This window comes from Sciurus carolinensis, chromosome 3, assembly GCF_902686445.1.
Source record: "Sciurus carolinensis chromosome 3, mSciCar1.2, whole genome shotgun sequence".
Lineage (NCBI taxonomy): Eukaryota > Metazoa > Chordata > Mammalia > Rodentia > Sciuridae > Sciurus > Sciurus carolinensis.
The window spans coordinates 25,907,018-25,927,576 of NC_062215.1; the positions used below are offsets into that span (position 1 = coordinate 25,907,018).

Below are 20,559 nucleotides of genomic sequence, written 5' to 3' on the forward strand. Positions count from 1 at the left end.
CCCAGCAGCCAGCCCGGCGCTGAAGCCGGAGGGGACCACGGTGAACCCAGCCGACCCAGTCCAGGCCGTGGCGCTCGCCGTGCAGTCGGGAGGCCCTCCCAAGCCCGGGTGCTGTAGGCCGGGTCTCAAGAGGACACTTCAGCCGGGAGGGAGAGCACGCGAGGGCGCCCGGTTGGTCTGGGAGGGTGGACAGGGAGGATTCCTAGAGGAGGAGGTGTCTGGCTACTCCTGCGGACCACGGGACACGTTAGGGGAAAAGTGTCCACGGTCTTCGGCCTTGCGGGTGGAGGGACCAGAGGGGCAGGCCAGCTGATGCTGCGGAGGTGCAGTGGGAGGTTCGCATTTCATTCTACTACCCATGGGGGAGGGAGGAGTGCAGACCTGCATTTTGGGAAGAACCCTTGGGCTCCTCAATGGAAGGCTGATAGTAGAGGACATCCTAAGGTCGAGCCCCCTCAGGAGGCTGTGAAGAAACGACAGAAGGGGGCAGAAAGAGCAAAGATCAAGTTGAGAACTATTCAGGATGGAGAAGTGAATAAAGTGACAGGCCGACTGGACAAAGTTGAGGGAGAGCAGGGGTTTAGGATGGCTGTGGGTATTGGCTAGAGGCAGGAAGCCCTAGAGCTGAGTTGGTTGTAAGGAGGGACGAACTACACTTGGATCGGGTGAGCCAGTTGGGGGTGGTGGTGGTGGCAGGCCACCCAGGAGAGATCATGTAATCAACAACTAGCTGCCATAGGCAGGGCTTGAGGTGTGTCAGGCACCCTACTAAGTACTTCTCAAGTAATTTAATGTCATCCTCACAGTAAACCCATGAGGTAGGTGTTCTGTTACTCTCTACCTCGAAGCTAGAGACTTAGAAGGAAAGTGGTTTAGGAGCAGGTGGTGAAGCTGGAGAAGGGTCCAGCATTCATGGGAGAGGCCAAGAGGCTGGAGAGGGAGAACCCCTTCGTGGCCCATGGCTATCTGTAGTCTGAGGCCTCCAAGGGTCTGTGGGAAGCTGCACAGAACTGTGGGTGAAGACAGAATTTTGGGAACTGAGGGCATCCTAGGAGATCTGTGGCAGTCTGGGACTCTGGGTGTCTACAGAATCTGCTGGCAGTCATAGGGGGCTGAGGGGGTGGGGTCTTTGGTGATAGCTCATTTGGGCTGTCTGGGGTCTTTAAAGAGGATGTGGTTTGCAGGCTGAGATCTGGAGTGGGGGATTGATTCTATAGCTCATATAGATCTCAAGAGATTGGGGGTTGATGAATGTAAGGACACTGCTGGGGGTGGGGCATTCTGGGGGAGGATGCTTTTAGACTTGAGAGGACCCATGTTCTTAAGAGGCCTAAGTTGCTGAGAGCTGAGAAATTCCCCTCACCTGACTTCCCTCCCCAGGTAAGTGTTGGGGTTGTGACAAACCTGTTCAAGTTCTCAAGATCTGGGCAGGTGACCTGGGTAGGGGATGAGAATGGGGGTAGGGAAGCAATGGTGACGAGCCTCACACAGGCCTGGCCATGGCCATCTGACCCAGCCTCAAATATGGATATGTTTCATGGGTAAGTCATATCTCAGGCTCGAGAAACTCCCAGCAAAGCCACACACACAGCCATAGGGCTTAAACATCAGGGGGGCTACTAGGCCCACCTTCTGGAACATGTGTATGGTTATCTGACACACATGACAGATGGGAATAGCAGGACTCCACCCTGGATGATTAGCCCCAGCCAGACCAGAAGCCCTCCGTACAACCCCCAGGTCTGCCTCCCCCAACCATGTCACTCACTTCTTGGGACTTCTTTGCAAGGTTTCTTCAGTAGTCCTGGGGTTGTGACTTCTAACTATGGAACCATGACCTGTGACTTGTGATCATGGGATAGTGACACCTGGATCTGTCTTCAGCATCCCCAGAGCTCTCAGAATGTTCCCAGGATGATCCACTTTGGAGGTGATTTTCTGAGAGATATGGTCACTAACCCTCAGTTTGGACTGGACTGGTCCTACATGGGCCATGATGTGAACTAGACATTTTGAGGGGTAGTTATGAGATGCCAGAATTTGCCTTGACATGAATGAGACTGTTGAGTCATTCACAATGGAGTAGCTGCCTCAGGAGCTGTCAATGGAATTCAGAGCCCTTCAGGTTGACACTTCTATTTCTTATGGCAAAGAGCAGGGAAAGTGAGAAACCCACTGGGCCCAAGCCAAGGAACACAAGGGCCCAGCTTCGGTTCTCTCCCACGCTTGCACCACAGCACCAGGGGCAGGGAAGTTCGGGCTGGGAACTGCCACAAGTCCCTGCCCCTCCCTGCTGCCCTGACCTCTGGGACTCACCAAAGCTTGTTCCTGGAACACCAGAATCTGACTCCCTGGCCCTTTAATATCAGACCTGGAGGCAGCAACCGGACCTGCTGGAACAGAGCAGGGGACTCAGGCTGTTTAAGACCTCTCAGGCCCACCTCTAGAGGGGCAAACAGGACATTTCTAGGACCATGGAGGACAGACTGCTCTGACATGTCACCTCCCACTTTGATCCTTCTAGCACCTCAGAGTGCCTGTGGAGAATACCCCTTCAGTCCAGTACTCAGGGGAGGGACCTGGGGTTCACCTTACCATATCTCGCCCATCCTCTGGATCTTTCAGAGGTCTTACAAAAAAGATGCGACAGACTGTTTAGAAACCGCAGGAGGACTGGACAAAAAGCATATATGCTGATGGGGTAATAATGGCAGAAAGGCAGTTTGCTGGGGCCCGGAACTCTGCAGAAAGCGCATCAGGATCCGGGATAGCACCGGTGGTCTTGATGGCCCACCCCCACCCCCACCCCCAGTGAATCAAGAAACCAGGCAGCGAGGCTCTGGGGGCTGCTTTTATGGGGACGACCTGACAGAGGGCATGGTCCGTACAAAACCGGGAACAATACATACATATATATATTATATACAGAGACGGGGTCCTCCAAGGACGGGGCAGGGGCGGCTGCTAGCCCGAGAAGCCGGAAGCGCCCCGCGGCCCCGCCCACCCGGCTCCGCCCCCTCCATCTGGCCGGGTGAAGCACAGGGGCCCGGCACTGAGACAGCCAGCTCTTCCGGGGGTGGGGGCACGTCTGAGGGAAGGAGAGGGGCAAGAAATACTGATCGATGTTAATGGTCTATTTACAGGGAACAAGGAGAGGCCGAAACGGATGGAAAGGGGTTGTTTTTAAAAAATGAACAAAAACCGGGCTTGGGGCAGGGGCATGAGCAAGTGGCAAAACGAGATGGATTTTTAAAGGGGAGGGACGTGGGGGGGTCTCACCTCCTTAGTCAAAGCCCCAATTTGGGGTCGAAGTGGGGAAATGGAGTCGATTTCACTTAGAAAGCAGGCTGCCAGTAGGGCAGCCCTGGTCTCCAAAAAGATGAGTAGTAAAATTTCGCCCTCCAGTCAAAACAGTGGAAAACAGTGCGGGCGGGGGCAGGGTAGGGTGAGGCTGAATCTCTGCGATGTTAGCACAAGGCTTCCAAGTGTGGCCCTGGGCAGGGCTGGGAAGGGCGGGGCCTGGCTTTCCAGTGAGAAATGTTGCCCTTGCCTAAGACCAGGGTCTCTGCAACCAGGTCCCCTAAGCTGACCTCCCCTCCTCCCTGACACTCCCAGGCTGGCCAGGAAACCTGGACCCCAGAGAGGTCACAGAACAGTTCAGGAGGAGGTTATGGCTATTTGGCACCTGGGAGAGGGGAGGCACAAGGAGAAATTGAGGGCTGCTGCTCTTTCCAGGAAAGGGGGAGCTGGGGACCAGGTGTCCTGGACTCGACTTTCCTCCACTCTCACTCCCCTTTTCCCGAAGGATACATAAGAAATCAGTGCAGGGCCAGGCCCAGCCGCTGGACTCTGGGGTGGGCTCTATCCTTCCCAGGATAGGGAACAGGTATGGGAGGTGTTGAGGCAACCCCCACCCCAAGCAGGAGGGTCAGAATGCAACAGACAGCACAATGATAGGGGAGAGGGAGGGCCAAGAAGGTAGAATCTCAAGTCAAGAGGCCCAGGGGCACCCAGAGCCCCATGGGTAGGGAGCAGCCTCCAGTTGGCGAGATGCTGGGAAAGCCTCAGCCCCACTCCAGTCCAGAGACAAAGGCTGGAGGTTGTAAAGTCTGGCAGTTTGTTCTGCAGGTCCATGTGTCCATCCACCACCCAGGCCAGCCGTAAGCTTCCCTTGGCCTCTATGCCTCAGCCCTACAGGGCAAGAAGGAGGCCACCCTTCCAGCCACCACTGTCTGCCCGGGCCACCTTAAGGGGGCCTGTGATATGGGCCCTCTGGTCCCTGAAGCTGGGGGAGGTGGGGTGGAAGGGTAGGGGGAGTCGGGGCACCTGTCCCCAGGCAGAAAGAGGGTGGGGTGGGGTATTGAGGACAGGGGAGGGAGGACAATGGGAGGGGATTATTATTGTCTGGTCAAGGAATGATTCCTGTTAAGTAGAATTGGAATTCCTCAGTGTTTGCAGGTTTCCTTCCAGTTCTGAGATCTGGAAAACAAGGATTGGTGTTCAAGCCTGGGCACCAGACATGACCCTGCTCCCTCTACCACCCCAGTGAGGAAACGACCCTGAGTTCCCAGCCAGCTGCATCTTGGGGTTCACAGGTGCTAGCTGGGGCAACATGCTGCTCCCTTCACAGGGCCCTGCCCCCAGGGTACCCCTTGGCCTACCTTGTCCAGGAGCTTGTCCATTTCCTCCTTCCGGGCTAGCTCTGACTCCTCCAGAACCCGTCGCTGGGCAGTCTCCTTTTTCAGGAACTCGATCTCCCTGGACACAGGAATGGACAGATGCTAGGTAAGGGTGTGTGGTCTGGCTTCTGTTCAGGGAAGAATCAGGCCTCAGCCCTGTCCTCAACTCCACCTGCCAGCTGTGCTGCACTGCTTCTCAGATCAGGAGGTCCCAGGTCTCCTAAGGTCTCTAAGGCCTGGCCCTGTGCTGCCTCTGGGGCCTAGCCATTCCAGGCCCAGGTACCCCACCTTGGGGTCCTCCAGTCTCTGTGCTCCTTGTCTCCCTGCTCAGGGGAGGGGATAGGGACTGCCACCGAAGTCCTCTCAATACTCTGGGGCCCAGGACCCACAGCCTCCTACCACGTACTTCTGCTGGTAGTCCTTGATGAGGCGTTTGGCCTTGCTGTACTTGCGCTCCAGGGCCTGGTACTGGGCCTGGGTCTCCCGCAGGTGCTCGTCCACAGCCTGGCACAGGCTCTGGGCCTCGCCCCAGTAGCCCTCCAGTTTCTCCATGCGCTCCTTGTTCTCCTCCACACTCTGCTCCAGCTGTGCCTTCTCCACCCGCCAGCGCCCCTTCTCCTGCTCCAGGCTCTGCAGCTGAGAGGGAGGAGTGGCCCTGGGTTGGTGTGGGCCAGAGCCAGCCTAAGGGCATCCCAGTCTGGCATTGGGGCCAGAATCTCCTGAGGATTCCTGCAGATGTGAAACCCACTGCCCCCCAACTATTCACTCTCCTTGGCTGAGTCTGGGAACTGAAACCCAGGGAAGAGGTGGGACTTCAGCCTCAGGATTCCTAGCCAGGGTCCCTGTCACTGCCCCATACTCCCAAGGAGGCTGGAGGCCTCTGTTAGTCACTGACTAGCTCTTGCAGCTTCTGTCTCAAGCCTAAGCCCTCCCATCCGTAAAACAGGAGTGACAACTATCACCAACCATCCCCCCCAAGCTTGCAAGGGAGTTTTTAACACAGACGAGATGGAAGATGTGAAAGGCAACACGTCAGCAATGGTGAGGGTCACCACTGCACTCTGTCCTTTCTGCAGTCCTGACTGCTGATGCTTCTGCGGCTTCCTGAACAACCCAGTCTCTCTCAGCTCCCAGGTAAATTTTGGTCCCCAACAGCTCAGCCTGGATCCTTCTTTCTCTCCACACTCACTACCTGGAGCAGGGACCTACCTCCTACGCCACCTCTGTGTGCTGGGCCCCAAATCCCAAGCTTCAACCCCAACTCATTCCCAACTCCCAGCTCAGTCCTATCCCCCAGCTCCTCATAGGGCCCACATGCTAAACCAGAGCTCCCAGCTGCATAAACCAGTGCCTCCTTTCCAGACTTGCTCACCTGTTAGAAGGTACAACTATTTCAGTCACCCCAGAACCAGTCTCAAGCCCCTGCCCTGCCACTTTGTTCTTTGGGTCTCAGCTAAACAAGCCTTCCTGTAGACTCTCAGACTTGCCACCGGGCCTTTGCATATGATGTTCCCTCTGTGGGAAATGGCATCTGCTCTCTCTCTTGCTAGTTATTCCTAACCAGTTTGTCCTCTGCTCTTTATTCCATCTACCACTGCCTCAGAGAAGCTCCCTGTGACTCCAGCAGCACAACACAGCCCGTTCTCACCTGGCCAGGTTTTTCATGCTCTAGGTGCTCAGTAACCCTGTCCTTTCCTACAGAGTCCCATGTCAGCTTGTAACAACAGTCACTGGCGTGTAGACTCTAAGCTGCATGAGGACAAGGACCAACTCTGCTTTTGCCCATCATGGGGAGTGACTGGAACAGTGCCAGCCATCTAGAAGTTACACCGCAGATGTCTGTAAATTGGAGGCCCCCTTAGGTCAGGCACAATTGTGCACGCCTATAATCCCAGTAACTCAGGAGGCTGAGGAAGAGGATCTCGAGTTCAAAGCCAGCCTCAGCAACTTAGTGAGGCCCTAAGCAGCTTAGCAAGACCCTGTCTCAAACTAAAAAATAAAAAAGACTGAGGATATAGCTCAGTGATAAAATGCCCTTGGGTTCAATCCCCAGTACAAAAAAAAAAAAAAAAAAAAAAAAAAGAAGAAGAAGCCGCCCCCCTTTGTGCCCCTGGACACAACTCCAACTCACCCCTCTCCTTGAATGCCCTGCATACACCCAGGAACATGACCTGTCACCTCAACCCTGAAAATGAGGCTCCAACCCACCCTTCCTTTCCACACCCTTAGCTTGTCTCTGGGTAGTCCTGGGCCACCCTGACAGGTACTGCCCAGCCTCCAACCAGCTGACCTGCCTCTAAGTCCTGCCCACCCTCACATCCTCCCACTTTTTTGGGCAGTGATCTTCTGAAAACCCCCAGTGACTATACAGCCCCATGCCATCTATAAGAACAAGGCTAGAGTCCTTAGGACACAGCACCCTGCTGGCCAGAGCCCACCCTAGTCTGGCCTGCCCACCACAGGATTGGCACTGCTACCTGACGTCCTCTCCCAGAGTCAGCCTCCAAGCTAGCTCGTCTCCCTGTGAGGAATGCCCTTCCTCTGCCTCAGCCGCTTAAATCCCGCCCACTCCGTGCACTAGTGGGAGTGTGTGTACTTGAGTACCTGGGTGGCCTGGATCTGTATGGCCCCTCCAGACCCATCTCTCCCACACGAGAAGCCTCATGGGGCTTGAAACTCCTTCGCTGTGAAGTCTGTGTATCTACATACCTTCGAGAGTGCTGGCACCCAGTGTTCTTGTAAGCATCTGTGCAGGGACATATGCATGTTTGTATGTCACATGTCACCAGCTGGCGCTGTCAGCATTAGCATCTGTGCTGCTTGCTCAGGTGAAAATATGCATGTCCTGTAACCCTCTTCCCAAGCCAGGTGCTCTGAATGATGGTCACACCAGTGTGTCTCAGAGCACTCAAGGGCAGTGGGTCCATGTCCCCTGCTAATGACCCAGGGAGGACCATCACAGGAAGCACAGGTGCACCGTCCTGTGATTAAAAAATCCATGCAGAGCGTGTGTCTAGGTGTCTGGGTCTGCGGGTACCGTGTGCCTGGGTTCAGCGTGTGTACCTCTGGGCAGTTTGTACTTAACACTCAGCCTGCACATGGAAGAAGTGTGTGGGACAATATCAACATCAAGACATCTAGAACTCAACTTAGCCTGCTGCAGTGTGACAGCTAACACTAACTTCTGACTGAGCACCTCCTGTGCGAGGGGCTGTATATTATCTCATTTAACCCTCACCAGGCTCCTATGGCGCTGCTAGTATTTTGGCCCCACCTTAACAGTTGAAGAGACGGAGGCCAGAGAGCAAATGAATGGTGGAACAGATGGGCTGGAGCCCGAGCTCTTGGACTGCGTTCCCTCCCCTCACGGTAGTCTGCTCCTCGAGCATCTGTGGCCGTGGGTGGAGTATGAGTGTCAACTGCTGCAGGTTGGAGGGTGGGGATCCTCCCTCCGGCCCTCAGGCCTGCTTCTTAACACACAGGCAGACGCGCCCGCCAGCACACGTGCGCCCACACGCACTCTCACCTTCCTTTTCAGCTGCTGGATCTCTGCCTCAGTCACAGCGTGCTTGATCTGGAGCTGCAGGGCAGAGGGGTGGCACTCAGCTCCAGCAGGGCAGGCCGCCGCCTGCCTTCACCCCACCACTCAGGACCCTCCTCCCACCTCTTTGAACTTGTGCACCAGCTTCTCAGGCTCCATGTCCACAGGAGACAAGGCGTCTTCATTCTCCGCTAGCTCAAACACCTCAATGGCCATCTCGCCACCTGGGAACGTGGGGCTCAGCTCCTCATCCTCGTCAGTGGCATATTCCCCTGTCTGTGAAGGGAGACAGGTGGCTGTGGGCCCCACCCACCACAGCAACTCTGTGACCAGAGCTGAGACCAGTAGCTGTCTGCCCATGGCACACTTTGAGCTGGCCAGGGGTGTGGTTCATGCCTCCCCCAATAGCCCAGGGAGACCCCTTAATGCAGAGGTAGTTTCCCTATAAGATTAGGACCCTGAAAAACAGCCCATACTGTCCCCTTCACAGTATGTGTCCCCAGAGGTCTGGACCTGTCTCCCTCCTTAGGTTAGGCCCCCTGAAGTTAGGGGCTATGTCCTGCTCTCAAGAGTGGGGACTCTGGGGGACCAGGAAGGCTCTCAGAAGACAAAGGGTATAACTCTTCCATCAGACTAGGGGTTCTTTGAGTGAAGGATCTGCTTTTCCTCCCTCAGACTGGGGGCTCCACAGATGGGTTTGGGCTTCTTTCCCAAGCCTGGGAAAGCCTAGAAGGAGATGTCTGTATTGCTCCATCTGGCCAGCAGAGGGCAACCAAGCCACCAGCCAGGTCCAGAGTCCCTACCTCCTCATCATCCTCCCCATACTGGGCGTATCTCTGCTCCATCATCTCCCGCTGCCATCGCTCTTGTTCCAAGGTCTGTTGAATTAGCTGGGCTACTTCACTCTGCTCTCCCGGCCGCTCCCGGCCAATCATAAACCTGCAGGGGCACCAGTGTCATCCCCTGCCTGTCTTCAGCTGGTAATGCCAGCACCTCCCTGCTGGTGCTCCCCTCTCCAAGCCCAGGCCCTCCCAGGGAAGGTGAAACAAGAGGCTGAGTCCAGAGGCTGCAGTGTTAATAATGAATGGGGGAACTGGGCACCTTACTGGGTTTCCCTCCCAGAGGAGGCAGGAAGGCCCGCTAGCCCTCCTGGCCAGTCCGAGGAAGGTGGATATCAGCCAAACTTTGGGCTGGGCTGCAGAGGACATAAGCTCAGGAGCCGCCAGCACAGGGGGCTCTCTCACTACCACGGGGGACAAAACGAGGCAGGGGAATGGCAAAGACGACCCACCCCTGCAGGGCTGGGGCTGGAGGTGTGTCTTGGGTTGGCTCCAAGTCCCTGAGCTTCAGGAAGGGGCGGGATGATGCTGACTGGAGATTAGGATGGAGAGGAAATAGTGGAACTTCCAGGCACCAGCCCCTCCTCCCGTGGCCACCCACATCCTGTTTCTCTCCACCACCCTTTCCTGGGGGCAGTGCCCCTCTTCGAGGGGGCAGGGAGTGATCCTTAATGTTAGGCCAGAGATGAAAAGGACACGGAGAACTTGGAATCTAACTCCTGGGTTTGTGGGTTTAGGGAGCAGTCTTCCCAGGATTACATGGGGCTAGTTGGGAGGGTGGTTTGAACTGCAGATGAGAGGAGGCCGGTTTGATTGGCATTCAGCATGCATATCTTGGTTCTCCAATGAGGGAGCCAGAGACAGGCAGGGGAAAAGGAGAATAAGCCCAAGTGGACAGTGTGGAGGGGCATGATGGTGGGCCTAGAAACCTGAGTACGGGTGGCCAACAGTGGCCAGGGAGCTCAGGGTGGGAAGTCAGGCCTGGGGTAAGGGACTATGGACACACAAATTTTTGCAGACAGGGAACCAGTGGATCCTTGACTAAAGGTAAGCAGGTGGACAGAGTGGCCACATGAGGGCCAGCCTCCTGCCTGCTCCCATCCCACCTGTCCCCACCCCTTGGGCTCTCACCGCACTCGGCCCTTGGTGTTCCTGAGCACAGAGGCTGCAAAACTCTGAGTCACTCCCACCAGACTTGTTCCATCCACCTCCACCAGGAGATCATTCACCTGGATCCTAGGGGAGGTGACATTGGTTAAGGGGGTCATGAGGGAACTGTGAAGCTGGAGTACAGATGAACCCCTCCCATCAGAAACTCGAGGTTTGTCTACCTGTGAAATATTTATGAGACCAGAGGATTAGGTATTGACCAGGCCCACCTGTGTGGGCATAAGAGCCTGGCAAGCCATCCAGACACAGTGTCTAGGACTGGGAGAGGGGGCTGGTATACTTCCTGTGACAATCACACTCTTGCCCCCTCCTCCATCACACTCAACAGGGTGGTGTGACATCCTCAGAGTTCATCTCTGCCATGCACACATGTCCTGTGTTGCCCTCTTACATGGACACTTCTGCCCAGACCAGAGTCCCCAGACGTTTTCCCAAAAGTCTCAGACCTCAGCAGCACCCTCATGCTCACCCCCACCCCAACTGACGAGGGAGCACCCCACAGGCACTCGAGTGCAGACTCTAGAGGCCTTGTCCTCCACCCAGGGGAGAGATGGGGTGAGGGAGCCTGGACTGCCCAGGCGAGCACCTCCTTCCTCCACTGCCCTCTGCCTGGGGAACTCCAGGCTTTCTCTCCGGGCGCCACGTGGAAATGGAGACGGTCTATTATAAAGAACCTGCCCCACATGTCCCAACCCCCCATGCAGCATGAGCCTATGGACACACTCATGCACACCACACCCTCCCCAACCAGCAGGTGACAAGGGGAGAGGCTCTGGAAGATTCCAACTGGGAGGGAGAGGGGGTAAATACAAGAGCAGGAACAGTCCCCCTTTCTGTTCCCTACCCCTCTCCATGCCACCTGGGCCGCAAAAGGCAGTAACCCCCTGAATGGGGAACCAGATTCTACCAACATGACCCCAAGGTCAACCAGCTCTCACAAGGACACCTGTTCATCTCTGTCACAGGACGGGGTCTGGGTTTGGAGGTGCCACCACAAAGGATTCCTGATGCTAACCTCTCACAGCCTCCATGGGGGGTGCCAACAGCACTGTTCGCCCCCACCCTGCCTCCCCCGGCAGCATCACACAGGGGAATCACTGACACAGGTGTGACTGGGCTGGCCCAGAGCTCCATAAAACCCTCCCTGATTCCTCGGGCCCACAGGACTTACCCCTGCACCACAGATGCTTGGCACAGGCGCACACGGCACACAGGCAGAGAGCAGCCCTGGCCTCAGAGCACACCCCCAGTTGGTCTGGTCACATCAACACCTGGATCCCCTGGCCCTCAAAGTACCAGCCATCCTGCCTGCCTTCTGCTCCCCTGCCTGGAACTTCTTGCACTTGCTGGGCCTGGCCAACTCCTGTCTAGCCTTGAGCTCATAGCTCCCATGTCATTTCCTCCAGGAGGCCTTCCTGACTCCCAGAGAGATCAAGCCCTCCTGTGTTTTGCCTTTATGTATTGTTCTCCATTCTGCCACTTTCTGGGTATTCCTTGTCTGGTGTCCTCCTGCCTTACTACACTGCCAGCTTCCTGAGGGTAAGGCCCTCAACACTGACTGCCTGGGGTCTGGCACCAGCCCATGGACCGGCACTAGCCAGGCAGTGAGTATTTATTTGGTGAAAGAAATGCTCAAACATACTCCAGAAACAGCGTGTGCTCCCCGCACAAAGCCAACACGCACAAGAAGACACACAGTCCCGTCTTCACCACACCTCCTCCAGAACACAAGCACCACGAGGGAGGGGTTCCCATCTGTTTGTCCACTGCATATCCCAGGGCCTGGCACGGCACCTGGCAACGCAGCGCTCCACACACATCTGAACCACACAGAGCGTGCACGCCCCCCAGGAACAGCCTGTCCCCCACCCAGTGGCTGGCTCCACAGATGATGTTGGGGAAGGGGTTGAGCAAGAGTGGGGAGGGTGGGGGGTGGTACCTGCCGTCCCGATGGGCTGCGCCACCCTCCGTCACAGTCTTGACGAAGATGCCCAGCTTCTCCAGGCCCATGTCGGCCCCGGCCCCCATGCCAATGATGCTGATGCCCAGACCCTCGGAGTCTGCTGGACAGAAGGGCAAGATGTTAGGGACAGTGGGACATCCTTCAACCTGAACCCTCACTCTAGGGAGCAGCTCCCCAGTGGGAGGCAGTCCCCAAGCTTAGAGGATGTCCTACAACTGGGAAAGGGAGGGACATGGTTCTGTCCACCCCATTTGCCAGGCCACCAAGAATGGCTCTTGGTTCATTCCCTCCCCTTGCCCCTTCTAAAGAGCTCAGGGGCAGCAGGGTGTGCCAGCAGGTGTGGGAGACCACCATACGTGCAGGTAAGAGTGCACGGCTGGACGCTGCAGTGACGCAGCCACAGCGATGCTGGTAGCAGCACAATCCACAACAGCTAAGCTATGAGCCAAACTAGGTGCCCTTCAACCGACGAGTGGATTAGGAGAGTGTGGTATATATGCACAATGGAGTGTTACTCAACCATAAAGAGCACTGAAGTTTTGGCATGTGCTGATAAATGGATGGGTCTGAAGACTGTAATGCTAACAAAATAAGCCAAACCCAAAAAGTCAAAGGTTGGATGTTTTCTCTGATATGTGGTCTAGTCCAAAATAAGAGGGGGAGAGAAAAAGCGGGGGCGGGGGGATGGGATTCCATTAAAATACAAGAAAGATGGGTGGACTAGATGATGGGAATTGAGGCGGAGGGAGGAAGGCTGGGATAAGGGAAGAACAGTGGAATGGATCTGACCTAACTTTCTTGGGTTCCTATATGAATACACCACAGTGAACCTCACCATTATGTATACCCACAAGACACTAACTATTAAAAAAAAAACCTTAAAATTTAATAGCAGAAAGATCAGTAAAGGGAAGGGAAGGGAAAGGGAGGGAAGAGGGAAGGGAAAGGGCAAGTACTGGGGACTTCATTAGAGCAAATTATATTCCATGCTTTTATTATTATGTCAAAATGAATCCTAATGTTATGCATAGCTGAAAAGAGCCAATAAAAGGGAGGCAGGGAGTGTGTGGCTGGGATGTGGTCTGTGATAGGACTTGGCCTTAATCCTTTTGGTCCCTCTCCAAGCAGTCTCATCTATACCCAGAGCTTCACTGACCAGAGACCCTAGTTTCTCTCGCTTACTTCCCTAGCCACAGCTGTCTGGCCTACCTCATGGGCCTCTGACATCCAAACTGGTGACCTTCCCTCACAGACACTCCTCCAGGGGGCTGACACCACCACTCTCCTGCTGCCAGGCCTAGGAAGCACCCCACCCCCTCACAGCCTCTGATGAGCCAAATCCCCACCAGGCCCCATTGATCCACCCACCACCTCGTCCACGCCACAGTGGTCTCTCCATCCACTTCTGAACCTGCATCACTTGCTGTGGTCCTTCTAGAACACCTTCCCATGCCTTGCAATGGCTCCCAATCCATCTCAGGGAAGAGGTCGTGGTCTGGGAAAATGCACCCAAGCCCCTCCCTCTCTCCTTCACTCCCCTGCGTTCCTCCTCCTGAAGCTCCACTCAACATCACCCCCTTAGGAGCCCCCCATGTCTGGTCAGGTCAGGTCCTGTTAAATGCCTTTACAGCAGCAATCCTCCCTGCCCACTGTTATAGCTCCTTCATCCATGTCTGCTCCCTGCTGGTCTCCCTGAGGGGGACACCTCCTGAGGAAGGGTGCCTGGTTTGGCCCATCACCAACCCTCCAACAGAGCCCAGGGCCTAGCCCACCCTGGTCTGTTAACTGAATGATGGGCGGGGAGCGGCTGGGCTGGAGTGCACGAGTGGCCGTGGGGCACCCCTGAGGGAGGGCCAGGTAAGGCTGCCGGGGCCCAAGCTGGAGAAGCCCAGCGTTTCTGTGAGACCCCGGGCGTGCTGCTCAGACTGACACCAGAGAGGAGCCCAGGCGAGCCCGGGGGCCCAGACCAGGCCTCTCACCCTTCTCCAGCTCCACAGGGAACAGCTCCAACCTCTCCACCCGCTTCTCCAGCTCATACTCTGCAGAGGCCGCCATGGGATCCACGTCTTCATTGCGCCGGTCGTAGTCCTCATTGGAGTAGGTGCTGAACACCTGGGGAAGGGCAGCTCGTCAGAGGCCCCAAGGGGGCAAGGGCAGAACTGGCATGAAAAGACTGAGGCAGCAAGCCGAGCCCCACTGATGCCCCTGTGCTGCTCCTGCCACAGGCCCTTCCCTGATCCCCAGGCGGACCTGAGATGAGGCCTCCCCGAGTCCTGGGATGACCCCAGCTCTGAGCAAAGTTCTGAAGCTGGGGGGGGGCGGGTGGCAAGAAAGAAAGGCACCCAGCCGGCCTCAGCCACACAGCAGCCAGAACTAGCACAGCAGGTCTGTGCAGGAACAGACGGGCGCTACTCGAGGGGCTGTCAAGCTCAAGAACATAGACACTCAGAGCACAGAGAAAGCGAAGGACGAGACCCAGGGGTCAGACAGGTGAGGGGGACAGAAAGACAGACAGATGGGAACCACTGAGCACAAGAGGAAGAAGGAAGAGGAGCAGGAGAAAGGATGGCGACTATGCTGGAGGATGCTGGATGTGGGGTGGGGGACAGGAGAGAGGGATGGGGAGAGCCAGACAGGACCCCACTCTGCCTGGCACCTGAGGTGGACACTGGGAGTAGGGGAGGAGGGTCATGGAGAAGGGCAGGCCCTCCAACTCCAGGTGCACCTCGAGGGCAAGAGCAAAGGTGGAAGCTGGGCCCCTGTGCCCAGGCCTGTGTCCCTCTGGACTAGCTCCTGTGTACCAGGAGGCCCAGGCAGAGACCCTAGGACACATACCCTGAAAGGGCCAGGGGCCCAGGGAAGTGGCGGCCTCTCTGCCTCTGCCATGGTATCCCCTGTACCCCTCTGCAGTCTCCCTCCTCCTGGATCTCTCAGTCAAGGGGAACTCCCCAGCTCCTACCTTCCCTCAAAGGACCAGAGGAAGGTGGGCCAGGAGCTCCGTGGGAATGCCCGATTCTGTTCACAGGCAGGGTGCCCCCATGGGAGTATAATGAGCACGGTTTGGGGTACCATGTTTGGCTTCACTGCCTGCGGTGACAGGCTGGCACTACTTGGAGCCAAGTGGGGACTGGGAGGGTGGACCTGGGCCTGAGGAGCTGCAGTGGGACACTGTCTCCCCAAGGACCCTGCCAGGGCCCCCTCTGCTCCAGGAGCTGGCCCATGCCTTTGTTTGGGCCTGCTCCATGTCATCCCCACCCCTACCACAGAGACACACTGCCATGGTGGAAGGGGACACGTGCTTATAGGACTAACTAGAAGCATAGCTAGGAGGGGCCTATGTGGTCCTTAGTTCAGTGCCCACAATGTCACAGCAGCAGAGGCACTCAGGCTCAGGCCCAGGGGCTCATCTGGCCCTGTGCAGTGGTCAGTGGGCTGTTTTCCCAACATCTGGTCAGTAGCCCAAGCCCCTCGGAGGAACAGGACACCCATTCCACATACAAACCAAGACGCTGGGGCTGCTGGCCAAGTCGCAAGCGTCAGTCAGTGGCTGGGTAGGATGGGACCATACCCAGCTGGGCACTGGCAGGTAGGTGACCAGTGACTGTGTTCCCATTGCACAAGTGCTCCTGGCCTTGGGACGGGGGCTGAGGTAAAACTAGCTCCAGTGAACTGGCTTTGGCCCACTTTTGCATCTGAGGCCCCCTCACCCTCTGCTCCAGGAGAGAGGGTCCTCCATTCCTTTCCTTGTTACCCCACTACCACCACTGTGACCTCCCAAGCACCCTCCCATCCTGTCATGGACCATGCCCTCCCCTCTTTCCTCAGCCTATCAAATCCTGTTCATTTTTCTTTTCTGTTCTTTTTCTTTTTTCTTTTTCTTTTTGAACTAGGGATTGAACCCAGGTCTGCCAGGTGGAAGTATTCACATATGAGTCACATCCCCAGTCCTTTTTATTTTTTGAGACAGGGTCTCCCTAAATTGCTGAAGCTCTCACTAAGTTGCTGAGGTTGGCCTCCAATTTACCATCCTCCTACCTCAACCTCCTGAGTCGCTGGGATTGCAGGCCTGTGCCACTGTTCCCAGTGCCTATTTCACCTTTCAAATCCTGCCCCCCTGCAGGAATTCCAGGTCTCAGGTTCAGAGGCACCAACCCAACACCCCCTCCTATCAAATGGCCTTGGGCCCAGTCCCACCTCCCAGGCGATAGTCTGGAACTACATTCTCTGTCCTTCATGAAATACTCCTCTTCTATAAGGGCAACAACTGGGTCACTGGAGGAAGAGAGAACCCTGGACTTAGGTGGAGGCAGGGAGAAGGAACCTGCAGCCCCTGCATCAAGGTGGGTAGGAGGAAATCCCCAGCATGGCCAAAAGTCACTCAGAGCCTACATAGCGCCTTGGCTCTCATGCTGGGCGGCCAGTCTCACAGTCACTAGGGAGTCGGGAAGCACTGCTCCAAATCATGTGCTATTTTTTACCAAAAAATCAGGGTAAGGTGTCAGATATAGACAGAGGCCCAGACCACACTCCATCTCTGAGGGCATCCAACTGCCGGTGGGGGCAGGGGTGGGGGCCTCCTGACTCCCTCGCAGGAATAACACATCTTCCACTCACTTCAGGATTTCACTGCCTCCAGAGGGGACAGGGGATGGAAAGGGCACTTAAGGTCTGAGCCAGGGCAAGAGGCAGGCCTCGGGGAAGAACAACAGCCACTCTCCTTTAACCTTTTACTTAGGCTCTTGCTAGGCTGGGAGGCAGGAGAGGGCAGAGGGTGAGAACTCTGGATAGGGAGAGAGAAACTTGGGCAGCTTCAGTGTCCAGTAGTTATGGAGACTGCAAGCAAACAGATGGGACTTGGCTGGGAGGGTAAAAGCTGGGCAGGGTTCAGGCCAAGGAAAGTCCCCGGATCTGGATACTTCCAAAGCGCAGACCTGGGGCCAGGCACAGATGAGTCTGGGGTGGGGAGAATCATCAAAGCTGAATATGTCAGTCAAAAGTGGAGGGCAGCAGGGTGGGGGGCTCAGGTTCTTAATTCCTCCCAAGGGACATTCCTTCCTCAACAGCACTATTTTGAGGATCTCAAAGCACAGGCACTGCCCACAAACCAATTATCAACAGTGGTGGTGGGGATGGGAGTGCAAACTGAGACCCCCCAAAAGGGGAAGCTCCCACGGTCTTTCAGGGTACTCAGAGAATGTGGTAAGAGCACTTAGGGCCTGCTAAGGCCACAGGAGTCTGTTCTATTGAGCAGCCAAGAGCAAAGGCTTGTGGGTCTCTGCCAGGCACCCTGGGGATCTCCCAGCCCCACCCCTTCTCCTTCATGGTCTGCAGAAGGCCTTCCCCCTCAAGGGTAACACGAAGTTTCCCCTCCCTATGCAATGAGGGATATGGGAAGCCAGCCCAGCACAGACCCCAGGGAATAGAGCCCCAGTGCCTGGGCCCTTCCCTCAGCCGGTCACATGCCCATGGCCCTGCTCACCCTCACGATCTGCTTCCCTCTTTCACTTCTGCAAAGTTGGGGTGGGGGTACACACAGGGAGGAGGAAGGGGCACCATCCCCTGCATCTTTGTTTTGGGAAGTTTCTGACTCCCCACTCCCTTACCCGAGCCAGCTCCCCTACAGGGGAGAGCAGCAAGTGTTTCTAAGCCCCCTGACCCCTCTTTCTCCGAGTGGAGCAAGTCATCGGTGGGGAGAGTCTCCTGAGGACACCCACGCCCTTTCACAGCATCCAAGTCCCAGCCTCTGGCAGCCTCTGGAGTAAGGAATGTCTGGGAGAGGAAGGGAAAGCAGGTGTCCCAGAGCCCACACGGGGCAGGGCCTGTGCTGCGGTGCTGGGCGGGGCAGAAGGCGGAGGAACCAAAGGGCAGGTCGGGGCAGGTCGCCAGTCGCAGACCTGAAAATCGTCCCCCTTTGACAAACAGCTGGAACTCCCCCACGCCCCCCTTAGGGTGGGAACTTCTGGGAAGGGGGCTGGGTGGCAGGGGCTGACTCAGCCTGCCAAACCCCGCTAGCGAGGCGGGGGCGACCGCGTGCACGTGGCAGGGGCGGCGCGGGAGCGGCAGGGGGTTCACTCACTTGGATCGGCGCGGTGCTGAAATGGATCTTCCGGCTCGGGGCCGGGTCCTCTTCCTCCGAGAGCCCCGGAATCTCCACGCACCCCGACTCGGGCTCGTAGGGGGGCTCCGCGTCTTCCTCGTCTTCTTCATCGTCCTCCTCCAGGGCACTACCCCCAGAGTCCTCCCCGAGCCCACTGTAGGCGCTCACGTCCACCAAGTCCGCCTCCGAGAAGTCCTCCTTCTTGGACTCGTCTGCCTCCTCTGGGGCCACGTCCGGGACCCGCCCATTGCCCACTCCCCTCTCTGGCGCTGCCACCGTTACCGCCTCCTCCTCGGGGGCCGCTTGGGCCTTGGGCTCCTCGGGCGCCGGGCTGGCTGTGGTTCCCGAGGTGCTGCCATTCTCCAGGGCCGCATGGACTGTCACCTCGGCCTGGATCACTTCCCCCGGTGCAGACTCGGCCTCCGACTCCCCGCTCTCCTCCACCTCCACCGGCTTAATCTTGCGCACCTCCCGGGGCTTTGGGGGCGGCCGGGCGGGGGCCACTCGGTGCTGCGGAGGCTGCTGCCCTCCCGGGCCGCGCTCCTTTTCCGCAGGGGCATCCCCCGACGGGGCGGGCGGCGGCGGCGGCGGCTGGAACACCCGGGATCGCTTACTGACCAGCTTCGAGTTGACCTGGGGGGCCCCTGCGGCCGCGGCCCTGGGGGGCCCCGGCCCACGGTGGAGGCCGGTCCTCGAGTCGGCCTTCTCGAAGACGGCGCTGAGTTGGCTGACAGTCGGCGACACGGCGTCGGCGTCCAGCTTGTCCAGCGCCTCGGTGCTGCCGTTAAAGCGCACCACGACGTCCAGCTTCCGGTCCTGTAGGCCGGCGCGCTCCTGCCTCAGCAGCCGCCGCGCCGCGGCCTCCTTGTCGCCGGCGGCGGCTGCCGGGATATTCCGTTCGAACAGCTTCCGCGTCTCCTGCAGCCGGGACGGCGGGTGCGGCGGCGGCGCGGGCTGCGCCGAGGGCGCGGGCTTGGAGTCGAAGCGGCTCACGCGCTCGGACACGCTGGTGCCCAGCTTGAGCAGGGCGCTGTGGTCCACGTTCTCGTTCAGGCTGCTGGCCCGCGGCAGCGACAGGCGCACGCCGCGCTCGGGCGCCCGCGGGGCCTCGGCCAGGCCTGCGCCGCCGCCCGCCTCGCCCGGCGGCCCCGCCGTGGTGCCCATCTGCAGGAACATACTTTTGATGCGGTGGACGTTGGAGCCATATTTCTTGTGGTGGGCCGCCTTGGGTGCCTCGTCGGGCCCGGGTGCGTCGGGCGGCTTCAGCGCCTGGATGCCCGCCTCGTAGGCGCTGCGGTGCGGTGAGGCACTCCGGAGGGGACCCCCGGGCCCCCGCGGCTCCGTCTTCATCATGGTGGGGGGAGCCGGGTTAGCATCCCCCCGCTCCCCGCTGCCCCCCTCCAGCAGGCGGCCGGCCAAGTCGGGACCACCGCCCCCTGCCCCCGAAGAAGGAAACCCGAAAGGCCTTTTTCAGGGTCCTCCTGAAACCAAGCTGCCAAAAACAGTTAACCCCGCTCTAAAAAAAAAAAAAAAGAAAAAAGAAAAAAAAAAAATCTCCGAGCGCCCTGTGTGGGTCGCCTCCCCCAATCAAGCTGCAAAGACAGCCAGCCCCCCTTCAAAAGCCCGAGCGGCCTGGTGCGGTCGCCCCCACCCAAATTAGAAGAGCGGCGGCCGGGGCCGCTGGGACCGCGCGCCCAGCCCGCGAAGCAGCGGCGGCGGCGCCGGTTCACATCGTCCGAGGCGGTGTCAGCGGGGCTGGCGGCGCGGGCGCCCCCCATTCCAGCCGGGGGCCTCGGCTCTCCGGGCGCCCGGCACCCCAGCGCCCATGGCTGCTCGGCCGGCCGGGCCGCTCCGCCGCGCCTCCCTCCCTCCCTCCCTCCCCCCCGCGCCCCGAGCCTCGGTCTTTCTCTGGCTCTGCCGGAGCGGCGGCTGCCGGAGACCGAGCGGCTGCCCTTCTCGCCGCCGCCGCTGGGGGACTGGCACCTCTGGGTCCTAAAGGGATCGGATTTCCGGGGCCGGAGCCTGTGAGCCCTCCCCTTTCCCTCCACCCCAGCGTGTCGTTTCCCCTGCCTATGGTTGGAGGCGAGCCTTCCGCTGTCTCCGGACCATGAGCAGTTCTCTTCAGTCCTTCCATCCGAACCTCTGCGGCTTATCACGACCCACATAAACGCACTCCCATTTAAATTTTGGGGAGACAACTCAGCCAGGGTGGTCTCAGTGCGACCCCTCTCTTCTCCCAATGGGAAGGAAGGGTTGTGGGGAGGGGCAAA

General features: G+C 57.9%; 1 protein-coding gene across 3 annotated transcripts; it reads right to left on the bottom strand.

Annotated features, from left to right (window-relative positions):
• Positions 1 to 2,838: 2,838 nt before the first annotated feature.
• Positions 2,839 to 20,156, bottom strand: Ppp1r9b (protein phosphatase 1 regulatory subunit 9B). Of its 3 annotated transcripts, none has more exons than XM_047546071.1 (10): positions 18,269 to 20,156; positions 14,172 to 14,304; positions 12,169 to 12,289; positions 10,191 to 10,295; positions 9,024 to 9,159; positions 8,344 to 8,496; positions 8,206 to 8,259; positions 5,086 to 5,315; positions 4,662 to 4,758; positions 2,839 to 4,479 (listed from the first exon to the last, which is right to left on the bottom strand). In XM_047546071.1, the coding sequence occupies exons 1-10, from the start codon at positions 19,640 to 19,642 to the stop codon at positions 4,426 to 4,428; spliced, it is 2,457 nt and encodes an 818-aa protein (XP_047402027.1). In that variant the 5' UTR covers positions 19,643 to 20,156; the 3' UTR covers positions 2,839 to 4,425. The 3 variants fall into 3 exon arrangements, with proteins under 3 accessions (XP_047402027.1, XP_047402026.1, XP_047402029.1); XM_047546070.1 differs by having other exon boundaries at positions 12,169 to 12,292; XM_047546073.1 differs by lacking the exon at positions 5,086 to 5,315 and having other exon boundaries at positions 12,169 to 12,292.
• Positions 20,157 to 20,559: the final 403 nt, after the last annotated feature.

Excerpts from the sequence above, each read along its gene's own strand:
- Ppp1r9b (XM_047546070.1), bottom strand. The coding sequence starts at position 19,642 with ATGATGAAGACGGAGCCGCGGGGGCCCGGGGGTCCCCTCCGGAGTGCC. Across the intron at positions 14,305-18,268 it reads TCAGCACCGCGCCGATCCAA|GTGTTCAGCACCTACTCCAA; the intron begins GTGAGTGAACCC and ends GCCCTTCCCCAG. Across the intron at positions 10,296-12,168 it reads GCAGCCCATCGGGACGGCAG|GATCCAGGTGAATGATCTCC; the intron begins GTACCACCCCCC and ends CACCTCCCCTAG.